This window comes from Podarcis bocagei, assembly GCF_964188305.1.
Source record: "Podarcis bocagei genome assembly, chromosome: 11".
Taxonomy (NCBI): Eukaryota; Metazoa; Chordata; class Lepidosauria; order Squamata; family Lacertidae; genus Podarcis; species Podarcis bocagei.
This window is the reverse complement of record NC_138136.1, coordinates 9,065,932-9,079,627: the sequence shown is the minus strand read 5'-3', so window position 1 is coordinate 9,079,627 and position 13,696 is coordinate 9,065,932. Positions and strand designations below refer to the sequence as shown.

The window sequence follows — 13,696 nt, the reverse complement described above, 5'->3', positions numbered from 1 at the left end:
AAACACCCTCTTGGCTGTTCCACCACCCTCAGAAATTTGGTAGTAATAAATTATATGGATGACGATGACGACCCCCAAACCCAACCCCTCATACAAGCTTGAAGAAGAAACAGATAAGGGGAAAATACAGACCATTCCACTCATGGGAGTCAACCTCTCCCCTGAGCCTCCTTGGCCTGTGGACATAGCTTGCTTGGTTTTCTCAGAGAGAAGCACCCATTGACCTCCCCTCCAGCACAGATGTCAGTACTGACAGAATAGGACAAGGGCCTTTTAAGTCAGCATTGTCCACGCCTCAGGGAACTGGTGCCAAGTGCAGTATAGTACTTGCAAGCTTGCAGAACACCTAATATGGTCTTAGGTCAGCCAGCAGGGCCCATTTGGAGATGCCCAGGTACCTGGCTTGATCAGAGAGACCTGGCTTGTCTTTCCCTGGGAATAGATAGATAGATAGATGATAGATAGATAGATGATAGATAGATAGATAGATAGATAGATAGATAGATAGATAGATAGATATTTGCTTGCTTGCCACCCATCTGACTGGGTTGTGCCAACTGACCGTGACCAGACTTTCCTGCGTATTTGTACCTACAGCGAAATTCTTGACACTCCTTACAAACAGCAAGAGAAAAGAACTGATTTCTGTATTAGGGAGAAAGGGTTTATCTTTGAAGGGAGACAGGGAGAGAAACTGAATATAACTTTCAGCTAGGATTTTGTAATTATCCAAAGAAGTCCATAACAGCCATAACTTAACAGCTACAGGCAGGGCCAGATAACATTTGATCGCACCAATTCGGAATGACTTAGAACTGATGGCCGGGAGATTAAACCAAGTACAATACATTATTTGCCATCCAGCAAGAATTCATTTCAGAGTGATTCATACTTTAGGGGAGAAGTTAGGGTTGGTGCTCAGTTTACTGAATAAAGTTTTCAAAATAACATGAAGAAATAGGGCTAGCATTTAATAAAAGTGCTAAATGTTTCACATTTCAGAAATATCATGGCTCTGTTGCATTACTTAAGCTTGCCTAGAATGAGAGTGGTGTTTTTGGCTACAGCCCTTTTCCCTACACTCTCCCACTGACTGGTGGTTGCCAAAATGTTCCCTGCCCCAAACTTCATCAAATGTCACTCATTCCAATTAAAAAACTCTAGAGAAGTATTTCTCCACTCCAAGCAAAAATCTGACCGTTTCCCCTTTGCGCATATATTTCTGCAATGCAGCTGAAGACATTTTCATTCTCCTGTGCATGTTTAATTGAAAATTAAGTCCCACAGTTTGCAATGGAACGACTGACAACTTGTGTGCATAGGATTACAGCCACAATATATATGCTCAATGCATTTTCTCTTATTTCTCCCAAAGGTTTCAAGAATTCAGTGTCCTGGGTTTGCAAGAGTATATTTAGGATGTAACAACAACAAGAACAACCCCACATTCATTGTCTGCAGTAGAAGTAATTTTTAGAATTGTGTTACCTGTTAAGGTCATCCAAACAAAGGCGAAGGGTTTCATATGTTGTTAGTGCGACTTCACATTTCCCCTGCTTGATTCGACTCATTTCGTAGTCCTTTCTATTGCCATGCAGAACTATCACCTTGAAATAGCCCCAGGTATCCAATTCATCTTTCCAATTATACAGGACAGAAAGGGGTGCCACAATCAGGAAAGGCTGGAAAAAAGAATGTGATGTGGTTTCTGAACCAGATACAAGGTGCTGAATACATACAAGCTGCGACTGAGTACAAAACCCACACACTGTTAATATTCCTACGCTATCCTATACTTTTCAGCAGCCTGGGCACAGCACAATGAGAGAAACCCAGAAAAAAGGTCCTTCAAGCTCATTAAGACCCAGTCAGAAGAGTTTCTTTCAATGTAGCCACCATCTTGTTTCTATGGCAAGCTTATGTACCATATTTTTCGCCCCATAGGGTGCACCACCCCATAGGACGCACCTAGGTTTTTTGGGGGGGAAATAAAGAAAGAAAGAAAAATCCCCCCCCCAGGCTTCCCCGACCCCAGCACCCAGAACAGCCTGCTATCCGCAAGCCTAGGGAGCCCGGCGCGAAGTCGCGCCGGTCTCCCCAGGCTTGCAGAGAGGTGCGCGAAGCCTGAGCACGCTCTTCAGCGCGTCCCAGGCTTCGGAATGCAGGCAGCTCCGCGCAGCCGTCGGGATGGCTGCGCAGAGCTGGGCGAAGCCCGGGGCTGCAGGCAGCTCTGCGCAGCAGTCGGGAGCCCAGCGCGACTTCGCGTCGGGCTCCGGATGGCTGCGCGGAGCTGCGTGAAGCCCGGGGCTGCAGGCAATAGTGGGTGCATGATTTTTTTGGTGCAAGCTGTAGCCATGGACATGCTATGTGATCTGATGGTGAATTTGGGGTGACCCAGTGCAAAAATCCTGAGGATCCATGTGGCTCCGTGCTTTGTAACCACGTTTTAAGTGGGGAGGGAAGGAAAAGCACTCAAGGGACAAGGAACACGTGTGGGGTGGGTGGAGAAGGATGCTGTTAATAATGCAGAAGAGGGGTATAAGAGGAGAAGGCTCCTCTCCTCTCCCGCTTTGCTCCTTTAAAGCAAGCAGGCTCTCTGTCCCTCTCTCCTCCCCACTCAGCGGCTCTTCTCCCGCTTTGCTGTTTCAAAGCGAGCCACGGAGGAGGGAAGGAAGGGGAACGATGGATCCTCTGCTCACGACTGAAGCAGATCCCCCCCCGCCATCCGTAGGCATTCGCTCCATAACACGCACAGACATTTCCCCTTACTTTCTAGGAGGAAAAAAGTGAGTGTTATGGTGCAAAAAATACGGTATCTCCATTTAAAAATGGTTTGTACCGTTGTATCTTCAAGATGCCCCTAAGCTTACTTTCTTTGGAACAGATGGCATGTCTTTTTTCATAGTTCTTCGCAAAAATTCAGGCATGTTATTTTCTATATCTGCACGTGTCCCCTTTTTGTGCAGCACTGCGGCCAGAAAGGAAATAACCTAGAAAGAAACGCAATTTGAAGTGTTTAAGAAAGGGAAAATAATAACCAAATCACACTCCGAACAAAACTCCGATGCACAGCGGAAGACTATATATCTCTGTTCGCATATCCAAAGAACTGTGGGAACAAGTAGGAATTTGACGATGGTTCAACTGGTGAAACGGCCTTTTCCACAAACAAGCAGTTAAGATTCACAACAAATGCAAAAGACAGTTTGCTAAGACTTGTTTTCTCAGAACTCATATAGACACACTGCCTCAAGACTCCAAAGACAAGGAATCTCAACAGAACCTCAGCCAGCCCCACTGCTGCAACTAAATACAGTGGTACCTCAGGTTATATACGCTTCAGGTTACATACGCTTCAAGTTACAGGCTCCGCTAACCCAGAAATAGTGCTTCAGGTTAAGAACTTTGGTTCAGGATGAGAACAGAAATCGTGCTCCGGCGGCGTGGTGGTAGCAGGAGGCCCCATTAGCTAAAGTGGTCTGATGGATGGCGGCTAACAGATTGAGGTTGAATCCTGACAAGACAGAAGTACTGTTTTTGGGGGACAGGAGGCGGGCAGGTGTGGAGGATTCCCTGGTCCTGAATGGGGTAACTGTGCCTCTGAAGTACCAGGTGCGCAGCCTGGGAGTCATTTTGGACTCACAGCTGTCCAAGGAGGCACAGGTCAAATCTGTGTCCAGGGCAGCTGTTTACCAGCTCCATCTGGTACGTAGGCTGAGACCCTATCTGCCTGCGGACTGTCTCGCCAGAGTGGTGCATGCTCTGGTTATCTCCTGCTTGGACTACTGCAATGCACTCTACGTGGGGCTACCTTTGAAGGTGACTCGGAAACTACAACTAATCCAGAATGCGGCAGTTAGACTGGTGACTGGAGGCGGCCGCCGAGACCATATAACACCGGTCTTGAAAGACCTACATTGGCTCCCAGTACGTTTCCGAGCACAATTCAAAGTGTTGGTGCTGACCTTTAAAGCCCTAAACAGCCTCGGTCCAGTATACCTGAAGGAGCGTCTCCACCCCCATTGTTCTGCCCAGACGCTGAGGTCCAGCGCCGAGGGCCTTCTGACGGTTCCCTCATTGCGAGAAGCAAAGCTACAGGGAACCAGGCAGAGGGCCTTCTCGGTAGTGGCGCCTGCCCTGTGGAACGCCCTTCCAGCAGATGTCAAAGTGATAAACAACTACCTGACATTCAGAAGACATCTTAAGGCAGCCCTGTTCAGGGAAGTTTTTAACGTGTGATATTTTACTGTATTTTTGGGGAGGCCCAGCCAGATGGGCGGGGTATAAATAATAAATTATTATTTTCATTATTTATTATTATTATTATTATTATTATTATTATTATTATTATTCAGGTTAAGAACAGTTTCAGGTTAAGAACGGACCTCCGGAACGAATTAAGTACTTAACCTGAGGTACCACTGTACAGCATCCCACAGCTAAGCAAGGGAAGGGACCCAAAACACTCTTCATCTGTCACAAAGGCTCCAGCTCTCAAGATGAGGAAACATGTGCCAACTAGCCCTTCTTAAAATGTGCAGGTTGCAGAAAGGAGAGTCCTCCTGACAACAAATGCAAGTAATTTGTGTTGGCGAGTGTAACAGAGAGTCCAACCTCTTCTGCTGGGAATATCTCACTTCTTTTATTGATACACAAGACTCGTTCTTCCTGGGCAGAATCAGAGCCAGGGCATCTGGAGCCACCCGAGGTCCAGTTCTTATGCAAGTCCCAAGATGGAATGGGCAGCATATAAATAAAGGGTAGCAAACAGTAGCCTTCCAGATGGTGGATTGCAACACCTATCATCCTTGACCCTTGGCCACACTGGCTGGGGTGGATAGGAGCTGGAACCCAAAAATAGATAAGTGTCACAGATTCCCCACCCTTGCTATAAAGAGATCCATGTAGGGACAGAAAATGACCCGTATAAGACAATTGCAGCACTTGCTTTGATTTCACTAATTTAGTTACATGCAATGATGCCCTTAGCTTGTTGTAGCATTAAAAGTCAATACAGTGGTGCCTCGCAAGACGAAAAGAATCCGTTCTGTGATTCTCTTCGTCTAGCGGTTTTTTCGTCTTGCGAAGCAAGCCCATTGACGGATTAGCGGCTTTTAGCGGCTTATCTGCTGATCGGATCAGCTGATAAGCGGCTTAGCGGCTTAGAAAAAGGGGGGGAAGGAAAAAAAAACAGCAGGAACTCACAAGACATTGTCGTCTTGGGAAGCAAGCCCATAGGAAATTCGTTTTGCGAAGCACCTCCAAAACGGAAAACTCTTTCGTCTAGCGAGTTTTCCGTCTTGCGAGGCATTCGTCTTGCGGGGCACCACTGTAGATTACTTTAATCACATTCACAAGCTAATGTCCTGCTTAAAACAGAATTTTACTGTTCAGCTAGTTGACCAGGATGGGGGAAAAACAGGCAAGTTTAAAATATCCCTCCATTAACCAGCTTTATCATTTCTTCTTGTAAATGTAACATCCCATGCCAGCCTTGGTTTGGATTCAGCTTGGTTTTTATGCATTTGTCCCATGAAGTTTTATTTTATTTGGGTAATGTGGATAAAATTCCATGAAAAATACTTTTAAAAAGAAAAGAAAATATTCATCCACATATCCACTTCCAGCTTACAATGAAATTCAAACTGTTGTGAAAAAGATGTTTCTAATTGGATTCCTGGTTCTCATCATGAACCACTGCTATTATCAAGTATAATGACACACAAAATAGGTGGCAAGCCATGCATGGAAACTTTTTTTTTTTTTTTTTGAGAAAGTGGTAAATTATGGAAAGAAGCTGTAGAATAAAACCAGTCTGGAGTTTAATCCCTGGATGTCTCACACAGCAGAGTGCTGTTTCTTCCTTGGAGTGAAAGAATGAATTGCCATTCTGAGAAAATAATGTTGCAGGCTTCCTTCCCCACGCTGACAAGAAAGCATTTTTACAGTCTATCTTTCCTCACATACTGTCATTTTGCAATCAGTGGTATATACCAGTGTCTGGGAAAGAGTGTAATAAAATTCCCCAACAGGCAATATAAAAAAAGCAAGAGGAAATCAGCCTTGTTTTTAAAAGGAAGCATAGAGACTGTATACTCATGATCACTGTCGTAAGTTATTTCCCACTTTGTGACAATTCTGGAAAATTAAAGACCTCACTCCAGTCTCACCATCTGTTTGCCTTCCAGGTTTATCAAATATCATGGTCAGGACAGAAGAATGGACTCCCAACTTTCTCATTAATATCATTAGCTTAATTCTTTCTAGAGGTCTTTCTTAAACACCTGAAACATCTAAAGGCCTCACAACTGAGGAGAGAAAAACTGGGGGGGGGGACGTGGCTGTGGCTTACTAAATTTCATTTCGTTAATTATTTAATTATAAAACCCAGGTATAAAGGTAAAGGTAAAGGAACCAGGTCCAGTCATGACTGACTCTGGGGTTGCGGCGCTCATCTCACTTTATTGGCCAAGGGAGCCGGTGTACAGCTTCCGGGTCATGTGGCCAGCATGACTAAGCCGCTTCTCCCGAAGTGGTTTGGAGGCTGACGGCGGGGAGAAGAGCGCTTCTCCCCGCTGCCTGCCCCACCACTCCGGACCTGATCGCAAGGCGGGCGGGGGGAGAAGAGCGCTTCTCTCCGCTGCCTGCCCCACCACTCCGGGGACAGCAGGGAGACGCGCTGCGTCTCCTTGCTGTCCCCGGACCTGATCGCAAGGCGGGCGGCGGGGAGAAGAGTGCTTCTCCCCGCTGCCTGCCCCACAAGCGCCTGGGGGGGAAATAATTTTTTCCCCTTTATTTCCCCCCCCCAAAACTTGATGCGTCCTATGGGCCGGTGCGTCCTATGGGGCGAAAAATACGGTACCTTCCCGCTGGAGTGGTACCTACTTATCTACTTGCACTTTGACATGCTTTCAAACTGCTAGGTTGGCAGGAGCAGGGACCGAGCAACGGGAGCTCACCCCGTCGCGGGGATTCAAACTGCCGACCTTCTGATCGGCAAGTCCTAGGCTCTGTGGTTTAACCCACAGGTATAAATATTATCAAAGCAGCTACAGACAAACACAATACTAAGAAGCAGAACAAATTAAGGGGCAGGAGAAATTTAGTTGTCCTCACAAGTTCACGCAATGGGTTTTTCGCCCCTGTCCTCCCCCTCTGGAGAGGAAAGGGTGATCGTTCCACCTGACAAGCTGCAATACTTGGCACAGACTAAACACACTGTTGAATTTCACCAAAGGGGGGTGGATAGGCAAAGACATAGCTGAGATGCTAAGGGCCAGGTGTAAAGGGTTGGCCAGGTATGAAGGAGGGAGAGTTGACAAAGGGGTAAGCGGGCTTGATGAGCGGAGCAAACAGAGATGGTAGCCCCTAGCGAAAACTTAGAACCATTAAAAGCAGGAAAGAACAATCATTCAAATGACTAGTAACTCATTAGAATTTAGTTACAGATAGGTAGCCGTGTTGGTCTGCCATAGTCAAAATAAAAAAATTCCTTCCAGTAGCACCTTAAAGACCAACTAAGTTAGTTCTTGGTATGAGCTTTCGTGTGCATGCACACTTCTTCAGATACACTGAAACAGAAGTTGCCAGACCCTTCTATATAGTGAGAAGGTGGGGAGGGGTATGACTCAGAAGGGTGGTGGGAATGGGAGATTGGCAGATAGCTGAGATGAGCCTGTTGACGACTCTTAACGACTGTAATAGGTCTTACAGGAAAAGGCAAGGGGTGAGAAGGTGAGAAATGGCTTAGTCATGTATAATGAGATAAGAATCCAATGTCTTTGTTCAGACCAGGTCTCTCCATGGTTTTAAGTTTGGTAATGTGTTGCAATTCAGCAGCTTCTCTTTCCAGTCTATTTCTGAAATTCCTTTGTAGTAAAACAGCTACTGATTTGACATCAAGAATCACAAAACAGAGAAACCAGTAGGAGAACACTTCAATCTCCCAGGACATTCTATACAAGATCTCAAAGTAGCTGTTTTACTACAAAGGAATTTCAGAAATAGACTGGAAAGAGAAGCTGCTGAATTGCAACTCATTACCAAACTTAAAACCATGGAGAGACCTGGTCTGAACAAAGACATTGGATTCTTATCTCATTATACATGACTTAGCCATTTTTCACCTTCTAACCCCTTGCCTTTTCCTGTAAGACCTATTGCAGTCGTTAAGAGTCGTCAACAGGCTCATCTCAGGTATCTGCCAATCTCCCATTCCCACCACCCTTCTGAGTAATACCCCTCCCCACCTTCTCTCTATATAGAAGGATCTGGCAACTTCTGTTTCAGTGTATCTGAAGAAGTGTGCATGCACACGAAAGCTCATACCAAGAACTAACTTAGTTGGTCTTTAAGGTGCTACTGGAAGGAATTTTTTCATTAGAATTTGTGAGTGCCCAATATCATCACGAGCACAAATCATCATGAACACCAGAGACCCTCACAAAATCCAGCCAATTCTTTACTCTGCTCCAGACATCAACACATTTTTGTCCTTAGAATAGCAGAAAGAAGGTAAGATACCTGTATAGTTTTTCCAAGGCCCATGTCATCTCCAAGAATGCACCCGTTACCACAAACAGCGTGTCCATATAAAAACAGGGCCCCTTTTCTTTGATAATCACGTAGGTATCTATTAATTGTATATGGGATCCGATCTCCATCCTTAGACAGCTCATAGTCAACTGCAGATGAGGGAAAGCTTCTGCCAGGGAAATGAGGCTTCTCCAAATCTTCGTCATCAAATATTAAGTTCTTCTGGGCATATTTACTGGTTTTGATACTACAGAGTTTTGCTACTAGTATTTTCTTTCCTTGAGAGCCCCTAAAAGATACAACTGCAAAAGAATTCCCATTTTCATCTGTTTCCAAGGATGTTATCGTGGCTTCACAAAGCTTCTCGTTTTCAGGAAAAGGAGCAAGGCATTTATCTCCAACATGCCACCTGCCTGTTAAAAATCACATACAACAAAAATAGTGTTTCAACCTGAATGAAATTCAGTGGAGTGTACTTAATTAAATTCTATTCATTTTTTTTCTGAACAAGCCCACATAAAGTTGGGATGCAAACTGTTTTAAATTAGTCCTGCAAAAATCAAGACACATCCTAGCAATGTTCTCTTCAAGGTAACAGATAAATCACCCACCTGCCAAATCATCGCACATTCTTAGTTATAGATAAACATGGATCCCCAAACGTCCTGGCCGGGGGCGTGGCTGGGTCAATTTAAATTGGAGGGGCGAGCCAGAATTGGCAGTGCCCATTTGGTTTTCGCCTACTTCGTAGCAATCGTCACAACTTTGTTAGGGTTGCGGTTAGGCATTGTTTGACCTTGTGATGGGGGAAGGGAGGTGTGGCCATCACCTGCCCCTCCAAGCTTAAGGGTATTCCGTTAAAGGAATCCGGGGGTGTTGATCTTGTCTGAAGCCCGGGTCGGGGGCTAGGGCCTTGACACAACCCCGACGGGAACACCAGGGGGAGCTCGAGTTGGTATGCACCGACAGAGCTCCTCCATCCAATACCACTCACATTCTGTAATTCAATAAAGTTGTGGCCAAATTTGCCCAATAACATAAACCTAATACAGTGGTGCCCCGCAAGACGAATGCCTCGCAAGACGGAAAACTCGCTAGACGAAAGAGTTTTCCGTTTTGGAGGTGCTTTGCAAAATGAATCTCCTATGGGCTTGCTTCGCAAGACGAAAATGTCTTGCGAGTTCCTGCGGGGGTTTTTTCCCTCCCCCCCCCCTTTTTCTAAGCCGCTTATCTGCTTACCCGCTAAAAGCCGCTAATAGCGCTAATCCGCTAATCTGTCAATGGGCTTGCTTCGCAAGACGAAAAAACCGCTAGACGAAGAGACTCTCAGAACGGATTCTTTTCGTCTTGCAAGGCACCACTGTATCCGTGTCCTTGTGTGTGTTATTTCCCAACGAGGAGGTGGCTGCGGGGTCTTGACACACAATCAACAGTTGTAGTCGAGCATCTTCTGGAGGGATTCGGGTTAGTCATCCATGCTTTAGGAGAGGAGGTGAGGCATCATATCAAGCTAAGAGAACAGCCCCTCTTCTCCCGCATCCCTATGAGAGGGAATAACAGTGCTCTGCACTTAGGACAAAAAGTCTCCCCCTCAATTTTAATTATTTTTTTTAAAGGTGACAAGCATAGCTGAAGCGGGGTTCTTCGTGAAATACCAGTCTGCAGGAAATCAGTATAAAATGCTGACAGTCTGATGTCCTGAAAAGGGACTTTGGCCCAGGTAAAGCGTGCAGTGAGCTGCAGCCTAAACATCTCTTGAGAAAGGGGCTAGTGTGTGGCTAAACTGACTCAATTATCAGCAAGCAGCAGGTGGTAGGAACGAGAGCAGAAGCTGAAGACTATTATTTGTTTATTGGTATTTATAGGCCGCCCATTAACCACATCCTCTGGACAGTAAATGTAAGAACGTAAGAAGAGTCTGCTGGATCAAGCCAACAGCATTCTCTTCTCACAGTGTCCAACCAGATGCCTGTAAAAAATTCTCAGGCAGGACCCGAGCCCAAGACCACTCTCCTCTCCTGCGGTTTCCAGCAACTGGCATTCAGCAGCATTAGCATAGTCATTATGGCTAGTAGCCACCAATAACCTCCATGAGCTTATCTAACCCTCTTTTGAAGCTATCCAAGATGGTGGTCATCACTGTCTCCCATGGGAGCAAGTTCTAAAGTTTACCTATGCGCTGTGTGAAGAAGTGCTTTCTTTTATCTGTTCTGAACCAATAGGGCCATGGACGTAGCCAGGGGCAGGGGGGGCAGTTGCCCCCCCTCCATCAAGTAAATAAATAAAAACACTTAACTAAAAGTAGAAATAATCATAATATTTGAAACTGAAATGCATGTTGAAGTCACTTGGATGATGTTGTGGCGCATTCTAGCGATGCAACTGGCAACCCGACTGAGTGATGGACTATGGTACACCATGGGGAAGGAGAAGAAACTCAGTAAAGAGCAGTTGAAAGAGCTGGACATAGCAGATCTAGTAAAAGAGGCAGAAATCTTCTATCCTATCACAGAAAAGGTTCTCCTCATCTCTCGTGCTCAGCCATGCTCCCCTTGTACCCTACAACAGTCATTCAGTACACTGCGGAGAGTATAAACCTGGCTAAGGGTGATGATAAGGGACGCGGGTGGCGCTGTGGGTAAAACCTCAGTGCCTAGGACTTGCCGATCGCATGGTCGGCGGTTCGAATCCCCGCGGCGGGGTGAGCTCCCATCTTTCGGTCCCAGCTCCTGCCCACCTAGCAGTTCGAAAGCACCCCCAAATGCAAGTAGATAAATAGGTACCGCTTTATAGTGGGAAGGTAAACGGCGTTTCCGTGTGCTGTGCTGGTGCTGGCTCGCCAGAGCAGCTTCGTCACGCTGGCCACGTGACCCGGAAGTGTCTCCGGACAGCGCTGGCCCCTGGCCTCTTAAGCAAGATGGGCGCACAACCCTAGAGTCGGACACGACTGGCCCGTACGGGCAGGGGTACCTTTACCTTTTTTAAAGGTGATGATGGCAGGGAAGCGTCTTCATGGGTAATGCTTACTGAGCGCACACACAAAAACCGGATTTGGGGGAAAGGAGGAATTGAAGAAGGAAATGCTGAGAAGCATTTCAGCAATTCCAAGAAAAAAAATGAAAAAGAAAATAAGATGAGAAAAGGCGTGTTCTTTGTAATTTTGCAAAATATACTCATTAACTGTGGGAAAGGTACTCCCTGGTGTTAATTTTTATTTTATTTTTTGACTTCCAAATCTGCTAGACAGACCAGACAGAGGAGGATGACAGGTGGGTGTCCTAACCTAAGGTTACCCGATGTCCCCGTTTCCCGGGGACAGTCCCCAGATTTACAAATCAGTCCCCATACAAAATCCTATCATTCCTACTGAAGTTGAAAAGTGTCCCTGGATTCACTGAAAAAAATCTGGTAACCTTATCCAACCCCTCCCCCAAACATAAATCCTAGCTATGCCCATGAATACGACGTGAACGAAGGGTAAGGCCCTGCGCTTACAACACCCCTGACCATGTTGAAAATGCAACTGAAATGCAGCAACCTCTGGAGGGCCACAGATTTCCCCAGCAGCCCTGACATCAGGTTAGAGCAGTCTCAGTCCAATAACACACACAAAGGCAGGGCAGGAGACCCTTCTTCTAGGCCAGCATTAAGATGCACAAGATAATATCACCAAGGCAACTATCTTAAATAAACAGTAAGCATCCATAAAAATGGCAAAAGAAGCTTCTTTCCCAAATCAGTTTTATCTTGAACAATAGCAAACACAGTAAATAAAGAGTTCACTTGTCAGTGCTTCAGTGCTCATTTCTTCTCTTTCCAAAATATATTTTATCTTGAACAATCGCAAACGAAGTAAATAAAGAGTCCACTTGTGATATACCAGAGGTTCAGTGTTCAGACTTCATTCCGGTAAACCGGCGTTTCGTTGCTAAATACCTTTAGTCATTGAGCTGTCAAAATCTACTGTAACAGAACTGCACCGAATGAACAAGGAAAATTAAATCAAAAAATAGGCTGAGAAAGCATAGTTAAGGCATAACTTTGTAGTGTAAACGATATACAAGAGAAGATGGTATGTAAGCGGCTTAAAGGTATAAAGGTGAGCCAATAACTAGTCTATTTGCACGTACCTAGTTCCTACCCACCCCAGTCCCACTAATACAATATATATATATATATATATATATATATGTAGAAACTTACCTGTCCCCATCTGCATGTTTCCTTCGGGAGGAGCATAGAAGGAGGGCGACGTCCTTCAGTTTGTTAAATCTCCTTAGGAAACATGGGCAGAGCTCACAAGCCTAAACCTATTTGGGGAAAGAAACTACTTTTGCCATTTTCAATGGACGTTTATTGTTTATTTACAGGTGACATTACCTGTAAACAACATTTCATGTAATTGTTGGTATTATCTTGGTGTCGACTGCAGTAGTCAGCCCTGTTCATTATTTTAGCATTAAGATATAGGCAGGAATAACTGGAATTAAAGGGCACTTCCGGGCTGGGGGAAAGGAAGTTCCCCCGCGCGAGGCAAAAGCCCCGAACTCACGTGCCGAGAAGCCGCCGCAGCTTCTGCCACTTCCGGGGTTTCAAAGCTGCCCTATTTCGAAGGGAGCAGCAAGGTCTCGCGAGATCTAGCCGCGGTCTCGCGGGGTCCGGGTCTCCACAGAGCATCTCCTCTCAGGATGAAATCGCCCTAGACTTAACAGTACAGAGTCGCCCGCCCGGCCTCAGAGTCGATGGTTGTTATTCGAGCGCCATTTCCCCTTCCTTGTCTCACCCTCGCTTGTCGGCGCCGAAGGAGGAGAATTCCCACAGGGCACTATGGTGGGGCCGAGCAGAAGAAGGCTGCCCAAGCCAAGGAGAGGAGCAGGCAGCAGTTCCTGCTCTTAAGAAACTCCCGACTCTACACTTTTTCCTATCTCTAGCGGGAAAACGAACGGCTTTTGATGCCGGCTCGCGCGGCCAATTCTCGCGATAACGAAGTTAGATGTTTCCCCCTCACCCTCTTTGCTGCTTCCCCGGCTGCCTTCAGTTCTCGCTTTGCTCTCAGGGAGGTCGGAGGGTCAGCGCTCGCTCGCAGTCCCCGCTTGCTCCTTTGGCGCGGCGGCTGGAGCTCAGACCGCAGCAATAAAGGAGTCAAAGCCAAGGAGCTGTG

General features: G+C 46.1%; 1 protein-coding gene across 5 annotated transcripts in view; it reads right to left on the bottom strand.

The window, feature by feature from the left end:
• Positions 1-13,128, bottom strand: part of ERCC6L2 (ERCC excision repair 6 like 2) — a 64,751-nt gene extending 51,623 nt beyond the window's left edge. The window contains exons 1-4 of one of the 5 annotated variants that reach the window (XM_081213529.1): positions 12,916-13,121; positions 8,524-8,948; positions 2,871-2,990; positions 1,489-1,682 (exon numbers count right to left, since the gene is read on the bottom strand). In XM_081213529.1, coding sequence (XP_081069655.1) covers positions 1,489-1,682; positions 2,871-2,990; positions 8,524-8,948; positions 12,916-12,928 — 752 coding nt within the window. In that variant the 5' untranslated portion in view covers positions 12,929-13,121. The other 4 variants (XM_081213528.1, XM_081213527.1, XM_081213530.1 and 1 more) reach the window with 4 other exon arrangements.
• Between the last annotated feature and the right edge of the window lie 568 nt (positions 13,129-13,696).